Source organism: Echiichthys vipera (genome assembly GCF_963691815.1).
Source record: "Echiichthys vipera genome assembly, chromosome: 22".
NCBI classification, from domain to species: Eukaryota; Metazoa; Chordata; class Actinopteri; order Perciformes; family Trachinidae; genus Echiichthys; species Echiichthys vipera.
The window spans coordinates 6,147,621-6,170,570 of NC_139847.1; the positions used below are offsets into that span (position 1 = coordinate 6,147,621).

The window sequence follows — 22,950 nt, forward strand, 5'->3', positions numbered from 1 at the left end:
TGATTAAAAAAGTCTGCACTTTTCTCTTTTTCTGTTGCAGCAATTTTACAATGTACTTGCTTTTGAATTAGTTTGTTCTTTAGAGTATCTTACATAATTATAATAATATGTTGTTGCTGCAGGTTTTTTTACAGCACCAGTGCGAGCAGTCTTTTATTTCACCTTTAGTTCCTTTGTTTGGGCAAGTGGTGGAACTACTGGTGGCAGTTTGTATCATAATGAAAAAAATGAGTGTCTTGGTATGGTTATGTTCAAGGTAACACCGGGTCGAGATCGAACAGCGCAGTCTTGCAGTTGCAAGTCGTAGACCATGTCAATGTTCGTCTCTGGGAAAATCGGAGGATCAGTGATAATGCATATTTGTACTCCTTATTCAGTGGCTTTTTGCTTTCTCCTGTGTGAAACGTACGCATTTATTGTCATTTCATAAAACTTTCAGTAACAGTCAAAAAATTAGTAAATGTGTTTGAATATTGCTTTTTTGTAGGTAACGGTATGTCAAAGTTTATATTCTGTATTTATTAATGATTGATTTGTCATTTATTACCACAAATACCATTAAATCATATTGTAACACAGACATAACCATCTTATTTGTAATCTTTTTTATTAGAGCTCTTTACTTTACATTGTTAATAAAGGTATATTAATTGCAATGGCATTGGCTCTTTTTTTCTAGCCACTAACGTGATTTAAGAGCGTTGTTACACAAACACAAACGTCTTTTTTTGTTCCTCTATTCTCTTTAAAGAAAAAATCATTTTGAAATTCCTTACATTTGATTCCTCTGTTACAAAACCTTCATTGTAAAGACAAAGAAACTGGGCACAATGTTCTCTGCATATTCAGGGAAATCATACTTGGTAACCGTACACGGTTTAACCCCTGCTATGTTGGGAATAAGGGAACAGACAGACAGACAGACAGACAGACAGATAGATAGATAGATAGACAGACAGACATAATACTTCATCCGTTTCAAACTTAGTTAAGTGGATGAATAATGTGCAAAAGCAGAGACATCATTAAACAGTTGTCATGATTAAGTATTTATCTCTGGAGTTCCTAAAAGAATTCGCAGTACTAGGCTAAAGGCTCCTATCTCACAGTCGAAGACAAAACAAACATATTATAGTATTCTGAATTTTTCAATCATATACCAAAAGTTATGTATTCATGAAAAAGATCAAATAAAGTACTATAACCCTTTTAAGAACAGTAAAACAGTTATAATGATTGCGCACCGCTTAATAGGAGTTACATTAAAGTGAGAAAGTAAGTCCGGTGAAAATGGACCCCATCTTTTTCGGCATGAAAATACATCAAATAAGAAATCGAGACAGTTTTTTTTGTTGATCAACCATGTATGGAGAAATCCAGGAGAGACGCTAACAGCCCCAAAGGGCTAATACAGATTAACTAGGGGCGGTGCACTGAACGCGTCCAAAAGGCATCTTTTTTGACCACTAATGCTGCTCAAAACAGCACCAAACCTCTGCAGGAGCATGAGAAGAGTCCCTACACATAAAACAAAGCATCAACAACGTAGTTGGAGAACCCGGAGTTAATTTTAAAAAACACTGTTCAAGGAGGAAAGTTTGGGCATTTATAATTCCATGAAAATTGTAACGGTATCTATCGAGTGTTGACACAGAAATGAAAGGAGTTGCATTTGTTTGGTACAAAATAATAATCGACTTGTACGGACTTTACTATGAGAGGAGCTGGTAGTTGTGCAGTTGGTAAGTCTTTTAAAACAGTCTTTTTTAATAAACTCAGGGTTCTCCAACTATGTTATTGGTGCGTTGTTTTATGTGTAGGGACCATACTCATGGTACTAAATGAAAAAAAATGTCTCAATGGCTTATTTGATGTATGAAAAAGGCCGTGGGGTCCGTTTTTGCTGTACTTTAGACACTTTAACTAAACAGTATTGCACCTACTGCTTTTTTGCTTTGAAATATATTAAACAAAATGGTCGCAAGACTTAGGTAAGAAAGAAATAAAAGTATACTTTCTAGGAGTGTTACAGCTTTGTCCTTCAATAAAAAACTATTTGCTGGGGCATTAGAGCCGTTCCCTCATGTTAAGAGGCTGAAGGCCCTCGAGGCAGCGGCCGCAGGTTCGACTCCGACCTGCGGCCCTTTGCTGCATGCCCCCCCCGCTTCTTGTCTTTCCTATATAATAAAAGGCTTGAAAACTTAAAAGTAACAAACAAAAAAAAAAGTTCAATACAAGGTTGTATAGTATAGTAGAATAAAAGTGCTCCGGAAAAACACATAATGCTAAAGTTAATTAAATTGAAGTGTACTTTAAGGCACAGTCATGGATCACTATTTACTGTACTGTTAGCACTGTGACACTGTTGTGTATTGAGCGATGTTTTACTCATTTGAAGGTGATGAGGTATTCTGGGTAGGCCTGGTCATCGTGGAAGATTACAAATATGGTGGGCGATTGCTGGTTGTTCACCAAACTGTCGAAGCAGTCGGTGGGGTCTGAGCCTCGAGGAGGAGTGTCTTTCATGGAAGGACTACCGACTGTGTAACGGCCGGTCACGACACGAGCCACATACAGTCGCTTCAGGCCCGACGCGTCTGCTCGGCTATAGCCGCTGGCCGAAAACTGCGCATCACGTGCAAAGTAAACTCCCTTTCCAAACCTAGTAGCTGTGATAGAGATACACAAGAAAGGACACGTGAACTTAAAAGGTGACAGCTGCAGTGGATAGCAGTGGTTAGATTAGCTTGGCATGTGACATTCCTTACCATTTGCGTCTCCTGCGTAGCTCCTGTTAAATCTATTCCTTTCAATGCAGTTGCAAGACTCTGCTGATGTGCCGTGGTAGAGAGACATCTCCCCAAGTTCTGCTGCACCATTCTTGGCATATATACGCTGCCTGCACACGTTATAGGCGTGCCACAGGTAGATGTTCTGCACACGCTCAATCTGAGATGAGAAAACAATCTATTTCTTATTCTGTACTGTGGGTTTTTAACGATACTATGAGAAACGTCCGTTTTTTGTGTTTTCATACTCACTTTGCAGATGTTGTATTTAGCCGTTTTGAGGAAACACTGGGCTACGGTTTTGTACTCGGGTGAATTAGGTTGCAGCTCAACCTTTTTAAAGACTTGTCCGTGCATAGGTTCCCATTGTGCCGGCAGCTCCAAGGCTAAAGTGGAAGTCATACAAAGTAATGTTTTTATTTGAGCATTTTTAACTAATTTAAAAATGTTGCTGAACGATGAAAGGGATAGTTTAGTGGGATTGTACGCGGTACAGTCAGTGTGTTATCTGGCACGCCCCCAGTTTGGAGCTAGCAGGAGGACCAGCATGGAAGCTAAGAAGCGAAGTTCAGTGGACAGGAGCAGCAGATAAACTTAGCCAGCTAAAAATCTGTGTACGCTAAAATTAGAATATCTAAACAGCCATACCTTGACATCAGACCGTGTTTAAAGTTTATGTTGAGGGAACTGAAGCCGTTATCTACACTCTCGTCAAAGCCACCAGACTCCATTGATAAAAACAAATTTTATCTTGCTTTTGTTTTACTTTAGGTTTTGTTAGTTTCTAACACTTTTAAAAAGATCAAAGTCATAAAATGACACAACCAAACTAACAGATAGTGGCGGCTTGTGGATCAGCAACAGCTTTCTGCAAGGTAAAATTACTGTTTGCGAGTCTGGTGGCTTTGACGAGAGTAAACTTTAACAGGGTTTTCTGATGGCGAGGTGAAGTGGTGAAAATACTCTAAATGTAGCGTACATTTGAACGGATATTGATTTTTTTTTAGGTGACTTAAATAAGTGTAGTTGCTGCCCACGTCCACAGCAGTACATTCCTTAGCTTTTGTTTTGGTACTCCTGTCTGCTACTCCAAACTGGGGGCGTGCTTACAGTCATCTCCTGTAGGCAACACACCGAGTGCCTCACACAACCCCAATTCAAAAAGTCGGATATATCCCTTCAAGCTAAACTACAAAATATGACATACTTGTTTCAGACTTGCTCCTTTTCACTTTGTACGTCATGCCTGTATGCCAGTTTGTGGCTTCTTGCTTCCTCAGGTTAACTGTCACCATTGTGCCGTCTGGTGCCGTCATCTCCAGAGACACTTCTTGCTTTAGGTGAGCCTCCTCCAGCATGTAGTTGTCATGCAGACTCAGCTCGTGCCAGGCTTTATTTACATCCTGAATCGACCACTGGACAGTCAGAGCCAACAGCGCTTCTTCTTTGTCTTGGAGGTCTTCGCTAAGTGCTTTATGGATTGCTCTGTTTACAAGCTCAATAACGCTCAGCACGTCCTCTTTTAGGCCTTTCAGCACATAGACCTCTGTTCCTGACCCTGACTGATCTCGAGCTTCAGCTCTAGCTGCGTTTCCTGCTCTGTTGCCACTAACACCTTCAGGACTTAGACGTTTCCTGTAGTCCAGGCTTATGCCTAACACTTTGACTTTTGCCTGTACTGCCTCTAGCTCCATCGCATCAAGCCTGGAAAAATAGTGCACATCTACCTCCCTCTCTACCAGCTGCTTCTGCAGGATACCCTCCAAATCTGTCTTGACAGTCCTGATGCTGTCTCGACCACATCCAATAATACTTAGCACAGCTGGCGGTGGCGTTGACGAGGTGATGGTTCTGGCTTGAGATGCAGAAGTTGAGGGTTGTTTTGAAGACTTGTTGTGCCACTTCTTGAGCTTTTGTTGAGCTTTTTCTAAAACAACAAAAGAGAAAAAATAAATTGGTCTTCATGTTTGATACCCACAATGTTAATATAACTGAAAATCTTACCATTCACCAATACATATCAATATGTTGCAAAGTTAAAATGTCTTTTTTGGGCATAAAAAAACAAGTGTATGTGCATGCTAACTTGACGCATTTCCATAATAACCTTAAAATAATGTTCTAATAATACATCGGACCCAGACTGAAATATCTCAATAACTATTGGATGGATTGCCATAAAATCCTTGAGCGCCATCAATGAAGTCAACATTAGTGGTTCTTCATTTGAGCGAAACATCTTGATAACTTTTGCATTATTATTTATTTATTATATTATATATAATTCTCAAATACTTTGGTTTATGACCAAACAAACTCCCATCAGCCTCAGATTGATTTCCTGTTTAGTGCTAGCGAATGTCCGCAGGCTGTACAAACATGATGAACATGGTAAATATTATTTGATGGTAATCAGGCACAAAGTACATCATCATCATAAAAATTAAAACAAACCTCTCAGACTGAGGTGACGAGCGGCTGTTTGTCCAAAGCGGGTCTCAAGCTCTAATCTGCAAAAAAACAGATTCCAGGAAAGGAAGTTTAAAAAAAGCTGTTCTGAATGATCAGACAATGCTGCCATGTTTAAACACTAACTTTACATTTCATTCAGGCTGCACCATATGAGGAAAATATCTAATTGTTATTATTTTGACTGATATTGTAATTGCGATACGTTATATTGGAGGGGATGATCATTATTTCATCATTATTCTCAATTTCATTGAAAAATATATTAAAATGATGGTGAGATTTTTGTGAGGATCTGTTCCAAACAAATATTTTTTCTTAAGTCTGTAGACTACAATTTATAGGGTGGGACATATATGCAGCACCACAATACTTGATAATTGTTTTTTTTTTTTAATTTTTACATATTTTGCCTTTACAAAATATTGCGCTCCTCTTTAATTTGGATATAGCACTTGTCCATTTTGTCATTTTGATAAAATCATGATTAATTGTGCAGCCCCGCCTTAAATTGTGCAAGTGAGATTGATATCTGACCTGAAAGCCTTGAAGACCGGTTCCTGGAGGATGACAATGCGGATGAGTGTGAGGGAATTTGGTTTCAAGTCAGTAATAGCGGAGGTCATGCCATCCAGCATGGCTTTACCAGCTTTGACAGAGTCCAGACCAGCCGCGCCTGATGGACATAAAGAGGACGATTGTGGATCCACTTTGAGATCCCAACCAATGATGCCATTTACATTGCTACAGTGACTGGTGTCAAATTTTTATCAGTGTATTTTCTGGTTTATCATTTTAGACTCTATACTATAATTAGACAAATCATTGTCCTGCTACTAAAGGCAACAGGAAATGCATCATGGACCTATTACCAATTTCTACCTGAACAATCTATGATATTATATCTATTTGCATGTGAAATGTTTAATCAAATGGAAGTCGTACTATACTTGGGAGGTTCAAAACACATGGACATCCACATGCACACAGTACAAACCAGTATTGATGGCTGGGAAGGCCACCGAGCTGTAGCCCTTGCTTTCGCACTGCTTCAGTATCTTTTTGCAATTCTTCCGAATCGTCTGAGGCTCACTCATAAAACTGGCATGAATGAGTTCCCTACAGCCAAGCAACCCGGGTCCTGTGCTGCACATGTGGTCTGCTGGAATGCCCACTGAAAAAAAAAGTTAAAAGCAAATACAGTTACTGTAGTGTATGTGATGGAAAAATGCAGAATACTTATAATGCACTATAATGTGTGAACTGTTGCTGAATGAAATGTTGTGTTTTCCTGTGGGATAGGACCATTCCACCCGCACATATGCAGTAGCTGCAGAGGAGAGACTGGGAAATTCAAAGGTAAATACTAGGGTGCAGATCCGATGTCAAGATTGGGGGGTGGACACAAAAGTGATTTTTTTTTTGCCCGTATGCAACTCATACCATCTTATCTCATCATCTCATCTTCATCCGCTTATCTGTGGTCAGGTCGCGGGGGCAGCAGCTTTAGCAGGGGACCCCAAACTTCCCTTTCCCGGGCCACATTAACCAGCTCTAACTGGGGGATCCCGAGGTGTTCCCAGGCCAGTGTGGAGATATAATCTCTCCACCTAGTCCTGGGTCTTCCCCGAGGCCTCCTCCCAGCTGGACGTGCCCAGGGGACATCCTTACTAGATGCCCAAACCACCTCAACTGGCTCCTTTCAACGCAAAGGAGCAGCGGCTCTACTCCGAGTTCCTCACGGATGGCTGAACTTCTCACCCTATCTCTAAGGGAGACTCCAGCCACCCTCCTGAAAAAAAAACATTTTGGCCGCTTGTAGCCGCGACCTTGTTCTTTCGGTCATGACCCAGCTGTCATGACCATAGGTGAGGGTAGGAACAAAGATTGACCGGTAGATCGAGAGCTTTGCCTTCTGGCTCAGCTCTCTTTTCGTCACAACGGTGCGGTAGAGCGACTGCAGCACCGCCCCCGCTGCTCCGATTCTCCGGCCAAACTCAAGCTCCATCCTCCCCTCACTTGTGAACAAGATCCCGAGGTACTTGAACTCCTTCACTCCTTCACTCATACCAGGCCACCATAAATCAAAATTCTGTAGGCATGCCATATCATTCAAAAAGTACTGCACATGGAATAATTCACTGTGCTTACCCTTCTGGTTTATTTGTCCTAAACAGCCAACAGCGCCTATAACTGCTTACTTAATGGTTACTGTATATTAGTAAATCATCATTTTAAAGGGTCTCAGACATGTAATGTCTACTCAAACTCAGTTCCTCTCACCATCTTCCTTTTCTCCCAGTGTATGGGACTACTTTAAGCATGATTAAGTGATATGGATGGATATCAAAATATGAATCCCTAACCAAGCTGTGTAAACTAACTGATCATGTTTTTACAATGCCAGTTATGCGGGTGAATTTGAAATGTGAAGAATGTGAAGTCTGAAAATACATTTGTTAAATTTTGAATAATTTAGGGTATTGTTATTGGGGTGGACAATTCATGTTTTTCAGAAATTGGGGGAGCATAACCCCCCTGTCCCCCCAGGGATCTGCACCCATGTTTTCAAAGTCTTCATGAGAAGTGTTACTTTTTAACTTGGCAAAAAGGTGTAGCATGGGCCAAGGAAGACACCATTACATTTTGGGGGTGGACTGAATCACACGGCAGATACACAAACTATTTTACACTTTCATTAACATTGTGAGAGGGCATTTGTGCTGCATTCATGTACTGAATAATCAGAAAAATTTGTTCCTGACTGGGAAAATTCACACTGTATTAACATCATGAGGGAACACCTTGGTAAAGGTCTGCACCCTCAGAATCCTCTTCTAATTACAACAATTTTAAGACTTACATTGTGCAAACTCTGCTTGGAGAGTGGACCCTGCTGCTGCCAGAATGGCTTTGGACACACCTATGGAGTTTGTGAACACACAGTTACATTAGATCTAACTGAAATCAATATAATGTACACAAATCTCACAAAAAATAACGTCAGTGCGAGGTGCTGTGGTCAAATCAGTCGTACCAGATTGATTGTTGGAGAAGTCGGTGGTGTTGACAATGGCATCGGTGCTCTCCTTAACGATGTCACCACGGACCAACTGAAGCTTGACTCCACCTAGCATGGCCGTGACCTCATCATCGCTTAGGGAGACATGGCGGTAAAAGGAAGCTAAAGAAAGTACAGAGTTAAAAGGGGGACTGAAAAACAGATGTTGATCTAAAAGAAGCTAGGAGCAGGATAGCCAAAACGCTCAACAGTGTTAAAATGGTGGTGTTTCGGGGCCACTTGATGTTTTTCTGACCTCTTGTGGCATTACAATGATCCTTGCAGCCTTAGAGATTGAGAAAACGTAATTTAATGTAATAAAGTCTTACCTAACCTATTCACACTAACCTTGGTCTGGGTTAGCATCGTTTGTGAATCCTCTGAGACGCAAAATGTCCTGGGCAGACTGGAAGGCCTGCAGTGACGAAATTAAAGATCTAATTCCAGTTCCACATGCGAAAAAAAATAAAGAAAAGGAAGGTATTTTCTCCTTTTATTGTTACAAAGACCCTCCACTGCATTTCCTTTACCTTGCTAGAATCTTTGTCATTGGGGTGGATGACAATACGGACCAGGAAAGATGTTCTGCGGTTCCGCTCAAATTCACGGATCTCCTCAAGTAAAACCCTGGATGCCATGCTGCTGGGAAAACGCAAGACAGCACCGGTCCCGAGCACAGGGAGAGCAACTGAACTAAAGCCTCTGATCTGACACGAAGCCAGAATTTTTCTGATGCCTTGTCTCAGAACCTGGAAGAATCAAGGATTGTTCAAGGTAACTACATCCCTTAGTTTTTAAGAGAGTACGAACACCACAACACAGACAATAAAAGACATATTTACTGAACAAATGATTTCACCTGGACTGCAGTTCCATGTTGGTTATTGTCCCAGGGAACGAGGTTGAAGAAGAACACTGCTTTAGACTGAAGCGAAGGCAAGCCCTCCACAAGGACTGTGTCACCAGGCAGTGTAGTTCCTCCTGCTTCCTTATGGAACTTTGCAGTCAGCTGAGGTCCAACAATGCCAGACAATATGTTTCCAACACGGGTGGAGAGGGGATCATGACCAACCATAGGGCATACCAGCCCATCCACCTAGGAGAATACGACAATCGAATTTCATCCAAGTTAACATTTAGGGCGTTTTCACATTAGGTAGGACTTATTTGTATGATTGCCCCCCTCTCCACTCCCCCGCTGCTCAGCCTTCACATTAGTAACGTTCCATAATCAAGTGCAGCTGCGTCATAATAGGTGCATTTCCATTAGGAATACCGGGAATAAGGAGAGTCTCTGTATTGGTTCTGTATGCAAACAGACACCAAATACTACAGCAGATCAGCTCGTGAAACATCCTGAATCAAGTAGCGAAATGTACATTAACACATCTTGGCAAAGTTTCTCACCTGTTGGGTCTCAATGGTTCCCTGAATGATCTTTACATGGACACCAGCTCCAGCAGTGGCTCCTGTTGATGTGTCTTGGGCAGCAGCATCAATGTGGAAGTCCAGATCTCTTGGTGCACTGTTCCTGGTACTTATCCCTTGGAGAAGCCGATCACATGCTTCCTGCATGGCCTTCACGACTTCTCCTCTGTTATCAATCAGGATGATTCTGCTCAGACTTCTCCCTCCCTGACTGCCAAACTTCTTAATCGCAGTTACAATAGCCTCAGAGCAAACAGTGACCGGAACACCAAACAAACCTGAGCTGATACAGGGTATGGCTATAGACCTGAACTCCATCATCTCTGCTAAATCCAGAGCAGACTTGACAGTTTTTTCCAGTAATACCCTTTCTTTACCACCTGATTTTCCACCTACAGGCCCAACAGCATGCAGCAGTCTCTTGCACTTTAAGTTCCCTCCTGTGGTCACCACGACCTCACCTGTGGGAATTTTCCCGGTCTGCTTTACTATAGCTCTGCTCTCCTTCTGCACCTGAGGGCCACCTGCTTTACTCAACGCAGCAGCAACCCCTCCACCGTGGTCCAGATCTTCGTTGGCAGCATTCACCAGGGCGTCAGCATCCTGTTTGGTGATGTCACCCTGACACACCAGCACCTGGAACCCGTCACGAAGGCTGTAGCTAGCAACTGTTCCTTTACTTAATCCTGCACCAGATGCCAAAATCTGTCTAGTAGCGTGAGATTGTGCTTCAAGCTGTACGAGACACTTCTGAGAATGAGCAACACTTAAAATGTTTTCTCTGAAAGTGGGACTTTCGAAATACCTTACAGCACCTGGCAAATCAATGGTGACTCTATCCAGAACAAGGGAGTCCAGAAATGGACCCAGCCTGTTCCTAACCTCAGTCACTTTGCTGGATGGACCTTTCAGCACCACCACAGGCCCAGAGGAAGATGTTAATGGATGGAAGGTGACCCCTGAATAGTCAAAGCCATGCAGCTGCAGCAATTCTGGTAAGCGTTGTACTAACTCTGGGTAAGGGAGAATGACTTTGCCTTCTATGCTTGACTGGTCCAAAATAAACTGTACGACAGCTTCGTTCAACTCTTCAACCTCTTTGGTTTGGCCCAGTAAGCACACCGTGCTGTCTGAGCCAAACACAACCTGAGCCCTATATTGTCCTTGGTTCATCTCATTTGTCTTGGACTTAAGCCTTTCCCTGAGCTCAGATGGCACAGCAGAGCAGTTAGGAACTTCAATCTTGACTTCGTTGAATTTTTCGTGCAGTTTATTTTCTGTGTCATTCAGTTTACCGGCAGAGAGGGAAAAGAAACGTAGCTCTGTGTCTCGTAACTCGACTTCCAGCTGGTCATCCACTCCTAAAAAATGACCCAGCACCCCTGGACCTGTGTATGCTTTTCTTAGGAAGGCCAAAAAAAGTGGGCTCATGTCAGAAACTTTCCTTTCAAACACCAAATTCTCCTGATCAGAGATCCAATCCCCAGTTCTAAGAATCTCCTCGACGGGACCTTCCAAAACTAGCTGACCTGCAGCTCCCTGCGTGACCTTCACTGCTGGAAAATCTCGTCCCAAACCGTGCTCAATCTCTTTCCAGAGGAGGCGGAGCTTGGCCTCACCCAGTCGACGGATGCTGGTTTGCTTCTCACTTGAACGTGACCGTTGTTTAACATACGAGCCCTCCACATCCATCAACTTGGCGTTCACCTGAGAACGTTCCCCAACAACAACAGCCATCCCAACCTCACTGTACACCTTCACCTCATCTGTGGTCTGACCAGAGCTGCAGGATTGAAGCAAAGCTTTAACTTTGCGAGAGTCCACCTCATAGTGACACAGGTAGGCATCAAAGAGTTTGTCTACCTCTGCCTTCCAGTTACCAACTTCATCTGCAGCTCCAGGTTGAGCAAAATGGCTGACTAAAACCCTCTCCTCCTCTGGGAAGAGCTGAATAGTGCAGGCCACAGAGGCTAGTGCTTCCTCTAGTTCTGTCTGTGCCTTGGGGCATTCCCTAAGGTAACGAAGGAGGTAGGGATTAAGTTGTAGTTCATATTCTTCAGCACTTGGTGGCAGGCTTGAAGTAGGAAAGGACTGCTGCCTTTGCTTCTGGAAACATATAAATTATACACAGACACACAGAATAGAAAATGATTGAGTTTTAAGATATCGAACACTTAAGTTCAAATCAACAATAATTTTAAGCATTTTCAATCAAATTGAACTCTGAAAGAGCTTGTGCTGCTATTGAATTATAATAATTAAACTTTGATATTTAGTCTTTTCTCTCTGTAGTGTAGGCTAGTGTAAAACATTTCCTCTGAGTCCCTATTTTAGAACTTTCCACACTGACCTGTGAGGAAGTTAAGTCCAGATCCGGGCTAACTGACTTGCTTGTGGTGGAGGAAGTGATGGGAGAGCTGGTGGAAGGTCCCGGGCTACCTTGCACAGTCAGCACCAGAGGACCATCTGCAAACTCCAACACATGTTCAGATTTCTGCAGGACTCTTTGCTGAGCTGAGACAGAAAGAGACATGTTATTAGGTTTTTTTGTCTTTCAGTTTTGTTGCAGAACATTTTTTGTTTTTACAGAACATACAATACAGAAAGAGATAGTTGGGTGATTTAGAAATGATGGCATATAGCTATTTATATTATTTTTTTATTTATTCTTTATTCAAATATTTACACAAGCTTTGGTGCATCATAGTACAGTTATATCATTTAGTTTATGTGTGCAGTACCTCTTTAGTTAGTCAAGTTATTTGTGTCGTACAGCTTTACAGGTGCAAAATTAGCACACAATCCATATAGATAAGTTTTAAGTAAGTTTTATTTTCATTCCAGCTGAAAAATTCAGTATATCTGCTGGCATATCCATGATCTGTGAATTTTTCAGCTCTAAAATCCATGTTGGCCTCAAAAACCCTTTAAAATAACTATAAACAGATGCAAAATTACTGAAAAAAACACATAAACTTACTCCAAAGGGATACACAACCACAAAGAAACACAAAACAAACACCAAGAGATACAAAACAAACACAAAGAGACATAAAAGAAATCAAAACAAAACAACCAGAAAGAGACAAAAAACAACCACAAAGACACAAAACAACCACAAAGAGGCACAAAACAACCACAAAAAGACGAAAAAACAATCACAAAAAGACACAAAACAATCACAAAAAGACACAAAACAACCACAAAGAGATACAAAACAACCACAAAGAGGCACAAAACAACCACAAAAAGACACAAAACAACCACAAAGAGATAAAAAACAACCACAAAAAGACACAAAACAACCACAAAGAGATACAAAACAATCACAGAGACACAAAACAATCACAGAGATACAAAACAACCACAAAGAGACATAAAACAACCACAAGGAGATACAAACCAACCACAAAGAGATACAAAACAACCACAAAGAGATACAAAACAACCACAAAGACACAAAACAACCACAGAGATACAAAACAACCACAAAGAGACACAAAACAACCACAAAGAGATACAAAACAACCACAAAGAGACACAAAACAACCACAAAGAGGCCCAAAACAACCACAAAAAGACACAAAACAACTACAAAGAGACACAAAACAATCACAAAAGACACAAAACAACCACAAAGAGATACAAAACAACCACCAAAAGATACAAAACAACCACAAAGAGATACAAAACAATCACAGAGACACAAAACAACCACAAAGACACAAAACAAACAGATACAAAACAACCACAAAGACACAAAACAACCACAAAGAGATACAAAACAATCACAAAGAGACACAAAACAACCACAAAAAGACACAAACAACCACAAGGAGACAAAAAACAACCACAAAGAGGCACAAAACAACCACAAAAAGACACAAAAGAAACACAAAGACACAAAAGAAACACAAAGACACAAAACAACCACAAAGAGATACAGAACAACCACAAAAGAAACAAATAGACACAAAAGAAACACAAAGAGATACAAAGCAAAAACAAAGTTACCAGTGCATTGCTGACTGGAAGGATGGACAGACCTTGACACATTTGCTTTTCTTGTTTATTGTTGATGCCTATTGTGTGATAAAATGTCTCACAGCAGCAGATATTAGAGGGCTGACACAGGCATCACATACGCAGTCTTAAAGATCCAGCCTGTGCTATTTTAAGCGGGTGGAATATGAAAGTGAAACTACATTGGTGGGCTATATTTTGTTATTTAAAACAGTGACAGATGATATAACAAAACATGTGAAAAAGTAACCCAGACAGTGGAAAAAGTTGGGATATAGTTACTGGAGGATGTAAAATGTATCATTCATAAGAAAATAAATAAATAAATCGACGTGTTGACAGCTGGGGCTTACTTTCACTTTCACCAACACGTTTAAGACGACACACTTTCAGAAACAATAGACACAAGGACACAATTTAAAGACACATTAGTTACTGTTTCTTACCTTCTCTGTCTTTAAAAGAAACTCTGTAAACTTTGTCGTGTATCTCTGTCACAGGACCGCAGTCTCCACCTCCTCCTTTGCGACGAATCTGGAAGTGTTTTTGTATCTTCTTCCTCTGCTCTCCGTCCAGACTGGGACCCTCGAAATAAACGGGGTACTCGTAAGGATCCATGCAGATAGACTTGATGAGATATACCTCGGGCCTGGTGAGGTAAGGAGCGAACACGCACAGGTGGAACCGACCCTCTTGTGTCAGGTCCAGGCTCAGCTGCGCCCTCTGTAGTCTATATAGAGGTCGTGTCAACAAAAACACCCGTGACTTGCTGTAAACCCTCGGCCTTTCCCGGACTCAGCAAAGCCAGAAGGAATCTGGCAGAGTCGCTTTGTCCATGGGGGGGGGGGGGGGGGCACTGAGGTTTCCCCTTATTTACATACAATTACAAGGGATGACATAATGAAACAGATTAAAGAAGGAAAAAATAAATATGAAATCTCATCTCATCTCCTCTTAGCCTCTTATCCGGGGTCGGGTCGCGGGGGCAGCAGCTTTAGCAGGGGACCCCAAACTTCCCTTTCCCGGGCAGCATTAACCAGCTCTAACTGGGGGATCCCGAGGCATTCCCAGGCCAGTGTGGAGATCTAATCTCTCCACCTGGTCCTGGGTCTTCCCCGAGGCCTCCTCCCAGCTGGACGTAGCTGGAACACCTCCCTAGGGAGGCGCCCAGGGTTCATCCTTACTAGATGATCCTGAACCACCTCAACTAGCTCCTTTCAACGCAAAGGAGCAGCGGCTCTACTCTGAGTTCCTCACGGATGCTGAACTTCTCCCCCTCTCTCTAAGGGAGACTCCAGCCACCCTCCTGAGGAAACACATTTCGGCCGCTTGTACCAGCGACCTCGTTCTTTGGGTCCTGACCCAGCTTTCATGACCACAGGTGAGGGTAGGAACGAAGATTGACCGGTAGATCCAGAGCTTTGCCTTCCGGCAAAGCGACTGCAACACCGCCCCCGCTGCTCCGATTCTCCGGCCAAACTCACGCTCTATCGTCCCCTCACTCGTGAACAAGATCCTGAGGTACTTGAACTCCTTCACTTGAGGTAAGGACTCATTCCCTACCTGAAGTAAGCAATCCACCGGTTTCCTGCTGAGAGCCATGGCCTCAGATTTAGAGGTGCTGATCCTCATCCCAGCCGTTTCACACTCGGCTGCGAACCGAGAAATATGAAATACCATAATAAAATAGAAATAAATGCTACAGAACGCTCACTGAATTCTGATTGGTCGAGAGGAAGTATGCATTTACGCTAAAAATAGGTTTGGCGCTAGATCGCGGTTTGGAAAGGAACTGCATCTTGAGACCATTTTAAACAAGGAAATATAGCGATTTGGCAGAAACACTGATGAAGCAGTGAAAAGGTTCTGTATACAGCAAAGTGTCATGACAAACTAGTTTTTTTAAAATTTGGCTTTTATCTTGTTTTGGAAAAGAGCTCTTCATATACTGTATACCATAAGTATGCAGAGCTGTCATTTTTGAATTGCTCTGCAGAACATTGGTAGGGGCTCTATATGAACTGGACCACAACAGGTCCAACTGGTGTTTCCCAGTGAGAACCTGTAAATTAATAAAAAACAGTGGGATGCACCAGAGGAACGCAAAGATCTCGACATTGGAGAAACAAAACAACCACTGCATAAACGCACGGCCCAACACAGGATACGGGCTGTGTGCATTTATCTATGGATTGAGCGTTTTGGTAACTTTGGTAACTTACCTCAGCCTGCTTTCTAATAAAAAGGACATTGAAATCTCACTTTATACAATAAGGGACCTTTAATTACAATAATCCTTAAGTATAGGGATCCAAGTTCTTTGTCCATCACTTGCATTCAAGAATGACACCCAAGGAGAACACGATGAAAACCACCATGCTGAAAGTAAACAGCATTTTTATTAAAATCCATTTGAGAAAATATCCAGACATTGTTAAATATTGCCCTTTTTTTCTTTAACAAGCCATTTTGCACGTGAAGGTGTATCATTAAACTCCACTTTCAGTACGTAACATAAGAAACAACAGAGCCACTCCACCGATTAACAGTTTAATCAGCGTCATTGTTTAGCATCCTTATCTGATAAAACTCAAAAATGGGAGTATCACGGAAATATACAAGTGATCATATGAAACCTTTAGATAGATAGGTAGATAGATAGATAGATAGATAGATAGATAGATAGATAGATAGATAGATAGAAAGATAGATAGATAGATAGATGGATAGATAGATAGATAGATAGATAGATAGATAGATAGATAGATAGATAGATAGATAGATAGATAGATAGATAGATAGATAGATAGATAGATAGATAGATAGATAGATAGATAGATAGATAGATAGATAGATAGATAGATAGAAAGATAGATAGATAGATAGATGGATAGATAGATAGATAGATAGATAGATAGATAGATAGATAGAAAGATAGATGATAGATGGATAGATAGATGGATAGATAGATAGATAGATAGATAGATGATAGATGGATAGATAGATAGATAGATAGATAGATAGATAGATAGAAAGATAGATAGATAGATAGATAGATAGATAGATAGATAGATAGATAGATAGATAGATAGATAGATAGATAGAAAGACAGATGATAGATGGATAGATAGATAGATAGATAGATAGATAGAAAGATAGATAGATAGATAGATAGATAGATAGATGATAGATGGATAGATAGATAGATAGATAGATAGATGGATAGATGGATAGATGGATAGATAGATAGATAGATAGATAGATAGATAGATAGATAGATAGATAGATAGATAGATAGATAACTTTATTTATCTCCGAGGGGAAATTAGGTCATCGTAGCAGTGGTACAGAGCAATCAGAAGTACTAAAAATAAGATAAAACATAAAATATAAAATATGAACAACAATAAAATAAAATAAAATAAAAGTACCGTATCGTTAAAGCAGTATAGGTGGGTTTATCTATTTCTATTTTTCTTTTACTGTATATAACTGATGAAAAGCACAACCTAAAGCCCACACTTTAAAAGAAAAATATGGCAGCATCCTCCTCCATCCAAACAAATGCTGCTTGTTATCGGTTGTCTCTCCTCCAGTTTTGATGAAGGAAGTCATTCAGATGTCCCTGAATCCGGACTGGGAGACAGAAAAAAACCTGTTAACTTCTGCGTACAGTCGCCATTTTCTCTCAATGTCTCATCTGCAGTAAACAAGTCTGTTGGTGACATTTTTTCCCCCATCTTCAGGTTGTTATTTATATATTTATCATTCAATTAACCCAGAGAACAGACAGAAATATAAAGTGTATCACCAACAGTGAGTTAGAGTGGATTTAAAACTTACTAAGAGGCGCAGATGAAATAAAACTTGTCAGTGTCAGCCTTTTCCACCCACTCTCCTTCTTTGCTCATGGCTGCAGCTCGGTCACAGGTCTCTTTTTTTTCCCCCGGGGCCCATTTCTTATAGCAGACCAGCTCGTCATTGACCCAGAACCACAGATCCAGGGTGCAGGAGTAGCGCAGTCCCACCCAGACGTTGTCAGTGACGGCCTTCTTGGCTCTCTTCTCAACCCAACTCTGCCGGTGTCTGTCAGTGATGGAGACCAGGTCCATGTTGTTCTCTCTGCAGTATTTCAAGGCGCCGTCCCAGGTATTGCTCTCATTGATCAGGATCACTTTATCTGGAATTAAGATGGAGCAATTAAAGAAACCTCGAAAACAGTTGTAGCTCATGCACACTGACACCACACGGTCAGAATATTCTGATGACGTTTCAGATTTGATGAAGTTCAAATTTATTCATTTGGATAAGCCCCTCGAGATGCACCATCCCGTCCTCGAGGGGGTCCAGACATAGATCGCATAATACGCAGCAAAGAGTCAACCAACACAAGCAAAAACAAAACAAAACCTAAACCAAGAAGTGTTCCTGGTTTGAATCCGGGCTGGGGCGCTTCTGTGTGGAGTTTGCATGTTCTCCCCGTGTCTGCGTGGGTTTTCTCCGGGTTCTCCGGTTTCCTCCCACAGTCCAAAGACATGCCTGTGTTAGGTTCATTGATGACTCTAAAATTGCCCGTAGGTGCGAATGGTTGTCTGTCTCTGTTCGCCTCTATGTGCCCTGTGATAGACTGGCGTCCTGTCCAGGGGGGACCCCGCCTCACGCCCGATGTCCGCTGGGATCAGCTCCAGCCCCCCGCGACCCAGACAGGAACAAGTGGTTGAAGATGAATGAATGAATGAATCGTGAAAAACACTGGGTTATTACAACTTAAAGATGGCCATAATGGCCAACATTAAACCAACAGCGATGATAAATTGAGTCCATTCACCAAAAAATATTGAGCGTACACGATGAAGTATTCACAGGAGCAGGCCATCACAAAGTGAGAAGATAAAACCCTCTTAAAAAGATGCACTTGGGAAATAGACCTGATAAATAGCAGGTAAAGTTTTTAGTATTTATTTCCTTAAAACAATAAATACAGAGAGAGACCAGACAGTTTTTATGAGGAAATTCAGACATTTGGAAATTCAACATACATGCATAAATATACAACAGATGGATAAATACTGTTGGATAGATCTTTGCATGCTGGGTCATGACCGAAAGAACTAGGTCGCGGGTACAAGCGGCCGAAATGGGTTTTCTCAGGAGGGGGGCTGGAGTCTCCCTTAGAGAGAGTGGGAGAAGTTCAGCCATCCGTGAGGAACTCGGAGTAGAGCCGCTGCTACTTTACGTTGAAAGGAGCCAGTTGAGGTTGTTCAGGATCATCTAGTAAGGTGAGGATGCCCCATGGGCGCCTCCCTAGGGAGGTGTTCCAGGCACGTCCAGCTGGGAGGAGGCCTCAGGTGGAGAGATTAGATCTCCACACTGGCCTGGGAATGCCTCGGGATCCCCCAGTTACAGCTGGTTAATGTGGCCCGGGAAAGGGAAGTTTGGGGTCCCCTGCTAAAGCTGCTGCCCCCGCGACCCGACCCCGGATTAGCGGTTGAAGATGAGATGAGATGAGATCTTTGCAAAAACTCACCGTCATAGCAGAAGAATGGTTTTTCTTTATTGCATTCGTCCGAGCTCCATGTTCCATTGAACCCCGTCACAGCACACGTCTCTTTACCCTCATCTTTAAATAACTGATCCCAGTTTCTGAAAGAGGAACTTTTCCCGTTGGACCACCTCCAACTTTCTCTGAACAGGCCGATCCACACATTGTCCTCCCCCTTCATGTCTTCATCAAGTTGGTTTAACTGTTGGACTCCACTGACCAGGTCGGTGTGATGTTCTCTGCAGTGCTTCTGAGCCTCTGGCCAGGTCATTTTTTCATCAATCAAATGGAACAACGTTTTATCTTTTTCTGTGAAACAAACAGACAAACCAAAGAAATACACTTTTGTGAAAGTTATTTTTGTGGTGTAAAATCCTAGTTTGTCCTGAGAGAAACAATAATGTGTGATAAGTCAACATCAATCCTAACATTGATAATGACAACAAGTCCTCCAACCCACAGGCACAATTCCCAAATGATCACTTCTACAGATCAACACGTCCTCGTACCTGAACCGAACGTCAAACTGTTAAACGCATTGTTTACACTGTGAAGTGGTCGCAGTTTCATTGGGTTTAAGAAAAGATTGTGAGTGCCGTGTTTGAATGACCCATCCGTCCACCCAGACCTCCTCCCAATGCAGACTTTGACACTTTTTATCACATCACCGGACTTCCTCCTTTTCTCCGGTCATACCTACTACGGCCACTAGAGGTCGCCACCACAAGAAGTGTAATTGTAAATACTGTTCATAATAAGCTGCACGTACAAACGACATGTATGGGGGTATCTATGGGGTTGTTGTTTTTTGGGTGGGGGGGGGGGGTAGTTTCTATAGTGAGGTAGATCACATCATTTATTAATAAAATGAAATGAAATAGGCCTTAATCATGAAATATAGGATAAGATCGTTGTCTCTCTCTCTCTCTCTCTCTCTCTCTCTCTCTCTATATATATATATATATATATATATATATATATATATATATGTGTGTGTGTGTGTGTGTGTGTGTGTGTGTGTATGTATTTAATGTATATAAATGACCTGGGATGGGATTTACTGGTATGTTAATTTTGCACATAACCATTACCGTTTGCACTACGCTCACTCCACCAAAAGCACATTTTTTTTACTTGTTTTCTACTTTAAAACTAAGTTTAATGTGATATTACACATATTGTATTACTCTATATCCATATCCATATACATTATATGTATTTCTTCCTTAATTCTTTTAAAAAGGCAACAGTAGCTGATGTTTGACTTTTAAATAAATTATTTTTTAAATATATCCGCCATGTTTTATCTTTACTTCCATAATGATTGAGTATGTCCACACACAGACAGGTGGTGTGCTTTAAGAGCTTTATTAGCAACATATTCTCACCGTTGTAGCAGATAGATTTTCTTTCCTGATCGGTACAAGAGACATCAATCCATTTCTCATCGTTCATCTGCACACAGTTCTCTAGGACGCCGTATTTATCATTTGGCTCATGTTTATCCCAATTTGTCTCATTGAACTCCACCCCAGGCTGAGACCAGTACCACGTCCTGTTGGTGCCGGGCTGTTTTTGCAGCCCAATCCAGGCTCCGCTATGATTCTGTGCAGAGTTACAGAGTCTCTCCACGTCTTTCTCGTCTAACACTGTGGCCAGGTCAGTGTAGTGTTCTCTGCAATACCTCTGGGCTTCACTCCAGGTCTTATTCTCTTCAATAAAGTGGTACTCATAGAGGCGACATGTGAAGAAGGAGCACTGACCTAAACATGGAAGGACAAAAATGAGTTCTATGGGTGATATAATATCAAGAATCTCTATTAAATGACATCACACCTCTCGCAGTATGAGTATCCAGCTATTTTAGCTTTAAACTGATAAAAAGAAAAAGAAGAGGCAGCAGCACTCACCCATCAGAGTGAGCAGGACCAGACTCCACTGCATCTTTGCTCTGTGAGATTAAACTGTATGTTAGTGTGCAGTGAAGCAAACACAAAGATTCTAACAGCTTGTCTCCGGACGGTTTTTGTCCAGGTCATAGACGCTACCGTCCCTTCCATGACAGGATCAAAGTTTAGGCTAACAAGGAAGAGGTAATATGCAAATGATACAGTCAAATAAAAACAAATAAAACACATCAATGGATGCTAGTCATACCGTGAAAGTAAAACACAGATAAAGATGCAACACAACAACCCACAGTAAACGTTTCTGTATGGAAGATTCTAATGTTCTGGTGTTGCTGCTATGATCAAGTCAAATGTATTTATATATCTGAATGTCTCAAATCCGTCATTTGCCTCAGGGGACTTTACAGTCTGTACAGACAACCTTTGTCCTTTTCAAACCTTGTTTTAGTTGAGGCAAAACTCCCCCAAATAAACTTTTAACAGGTAATAAGTGGGCAGGGAAACCTCTGTGTTGTGTACAGATCATAATTATTGTCATTTCCTTCTATCATGAATGTTCGGGTGATACCCAGAATAAGAGGAACACCTCCCGAGTTGCTATCAGTCATGGACATTTACAGTCAATTTAAAACACAGGCAGAATACAAAAAAATGTTAAATTATAAAACCAAGTTTGGTAAATATAGTAGTTCAATTCACAATATTCATTTGACCTAATATAAAGTGAAATGCAAGATGATGAATAGCTACATACTGTATGGATATATAGATATATAGATATCTATATATATCTCTCTATATAGAGATATATAGATATGTAGATATATCTTTATATACAGAGAGATATATATACATATATATGAAATCTGGAGTAACACAACAGAGTTTACAAAACTTACATCTGATGATTTCTTCTCTCCTTGACGTGCTGATGATGACTGCTCTCAGTACAATATTACATGCTCCACATGTAGCCGCCCAACTGCAGTATTTAAATATGGAAACACACATCAGTTATGACGGAGGTCATTTGCATAATTCCATGGAAAACAAACAGGTATGGGTGATGAAAAACAACAACCTTTATTTAAAAACTGCTACAGCTTCACTGCTGTTTGAAATCAGCTTTAACAGACGTAAAAACAGATGAATTCAGAGACCATTTCAACAGATTTTAACCCCAAAAGAAGAAGAATTGAATGATTAAAACCTCCCTTTAGTCGATTTCCCCATAGTGTTGCATGATGGGAGAATACTGTTGGAAACACTTCCTCCCCTAATTAGTGTTCAAGTCCAGAAAAGTGACCATATTGATTATTATATATAAAAAATAAAGAAATTCATCTCTGATTTACATGACATAATCTACTCAAGATTCATCCATATTACTTGTTTTACACAAATGCTTCCTGCTGTTATTGTGTTCACTATTTGGATTAATTGTACAGTTCACAAGTTGTTGTTGTGCATTGCATTTAATATGAAATGTCCATAAAGTTTGTCACTTAGTCAGGGGTCGGCACTTTACTTGATGACAGAAAAGAGCACACATTACTGTTTATTTAATGATGAGACTGAGCTGTTTATGTGTATAGGAATCCATATAAACCCCTGCCCCGTCCCAAATGGACGCCCTCCATAGAGCTTGGTCTGAACACCAACTCCCTTTGTTCTGTGATGCACTCACATGGCTTGTCCGATCACAGCTATGCCGATGACACCAAACTT

General features: G+C 41.2%; 1 protein-coding gene across 1 annotated transcript; it reads right to left on the bottom strand.

Moving 5' to 3' along the window:
- Positions 1 to 2,165: 2,165 nt before the first annotated feature.
- LOC310963936 (protein mono-ADP-ribosyltransferase PARP14-like) lies at positions 2,166 to 14,388 on the bottom strand (the record flags this gene model as incomplete). The annotated part of the gene is made up of 15 exons (XM_083936893.1): positions 2,166 to 2,669; positions 2,769 to 2,949; positions 3,042 to 3,175; positions 3,997 to 4,716; positions 5,244 to 5,299; positions 5,796 to 5,934; positions 6,256 to 6,432; positions 8,122 to 8,181; positions 8,296 to 8,442; positions 8,668 to 8,734; positions 8,850 to 9,068; positions 9,179 to 9,415; positions 9,727 to 11,850; positions 12,098 to 12,261; positions 14,217 to 14,388. The coding sequence occupies 15 exons, from the start codon at positions 14,386 to 14,388 to the stop codon at positions 2,389 to 2,391; spliced, it is 4,878 nt and encodes a 1,625-aa protein (XP_083793019.1). The 3' UTR covers positions 2,166 to 2,388.
- Positions 14,389 to 22,950: the final 8,562 nt, after the last annotated feature.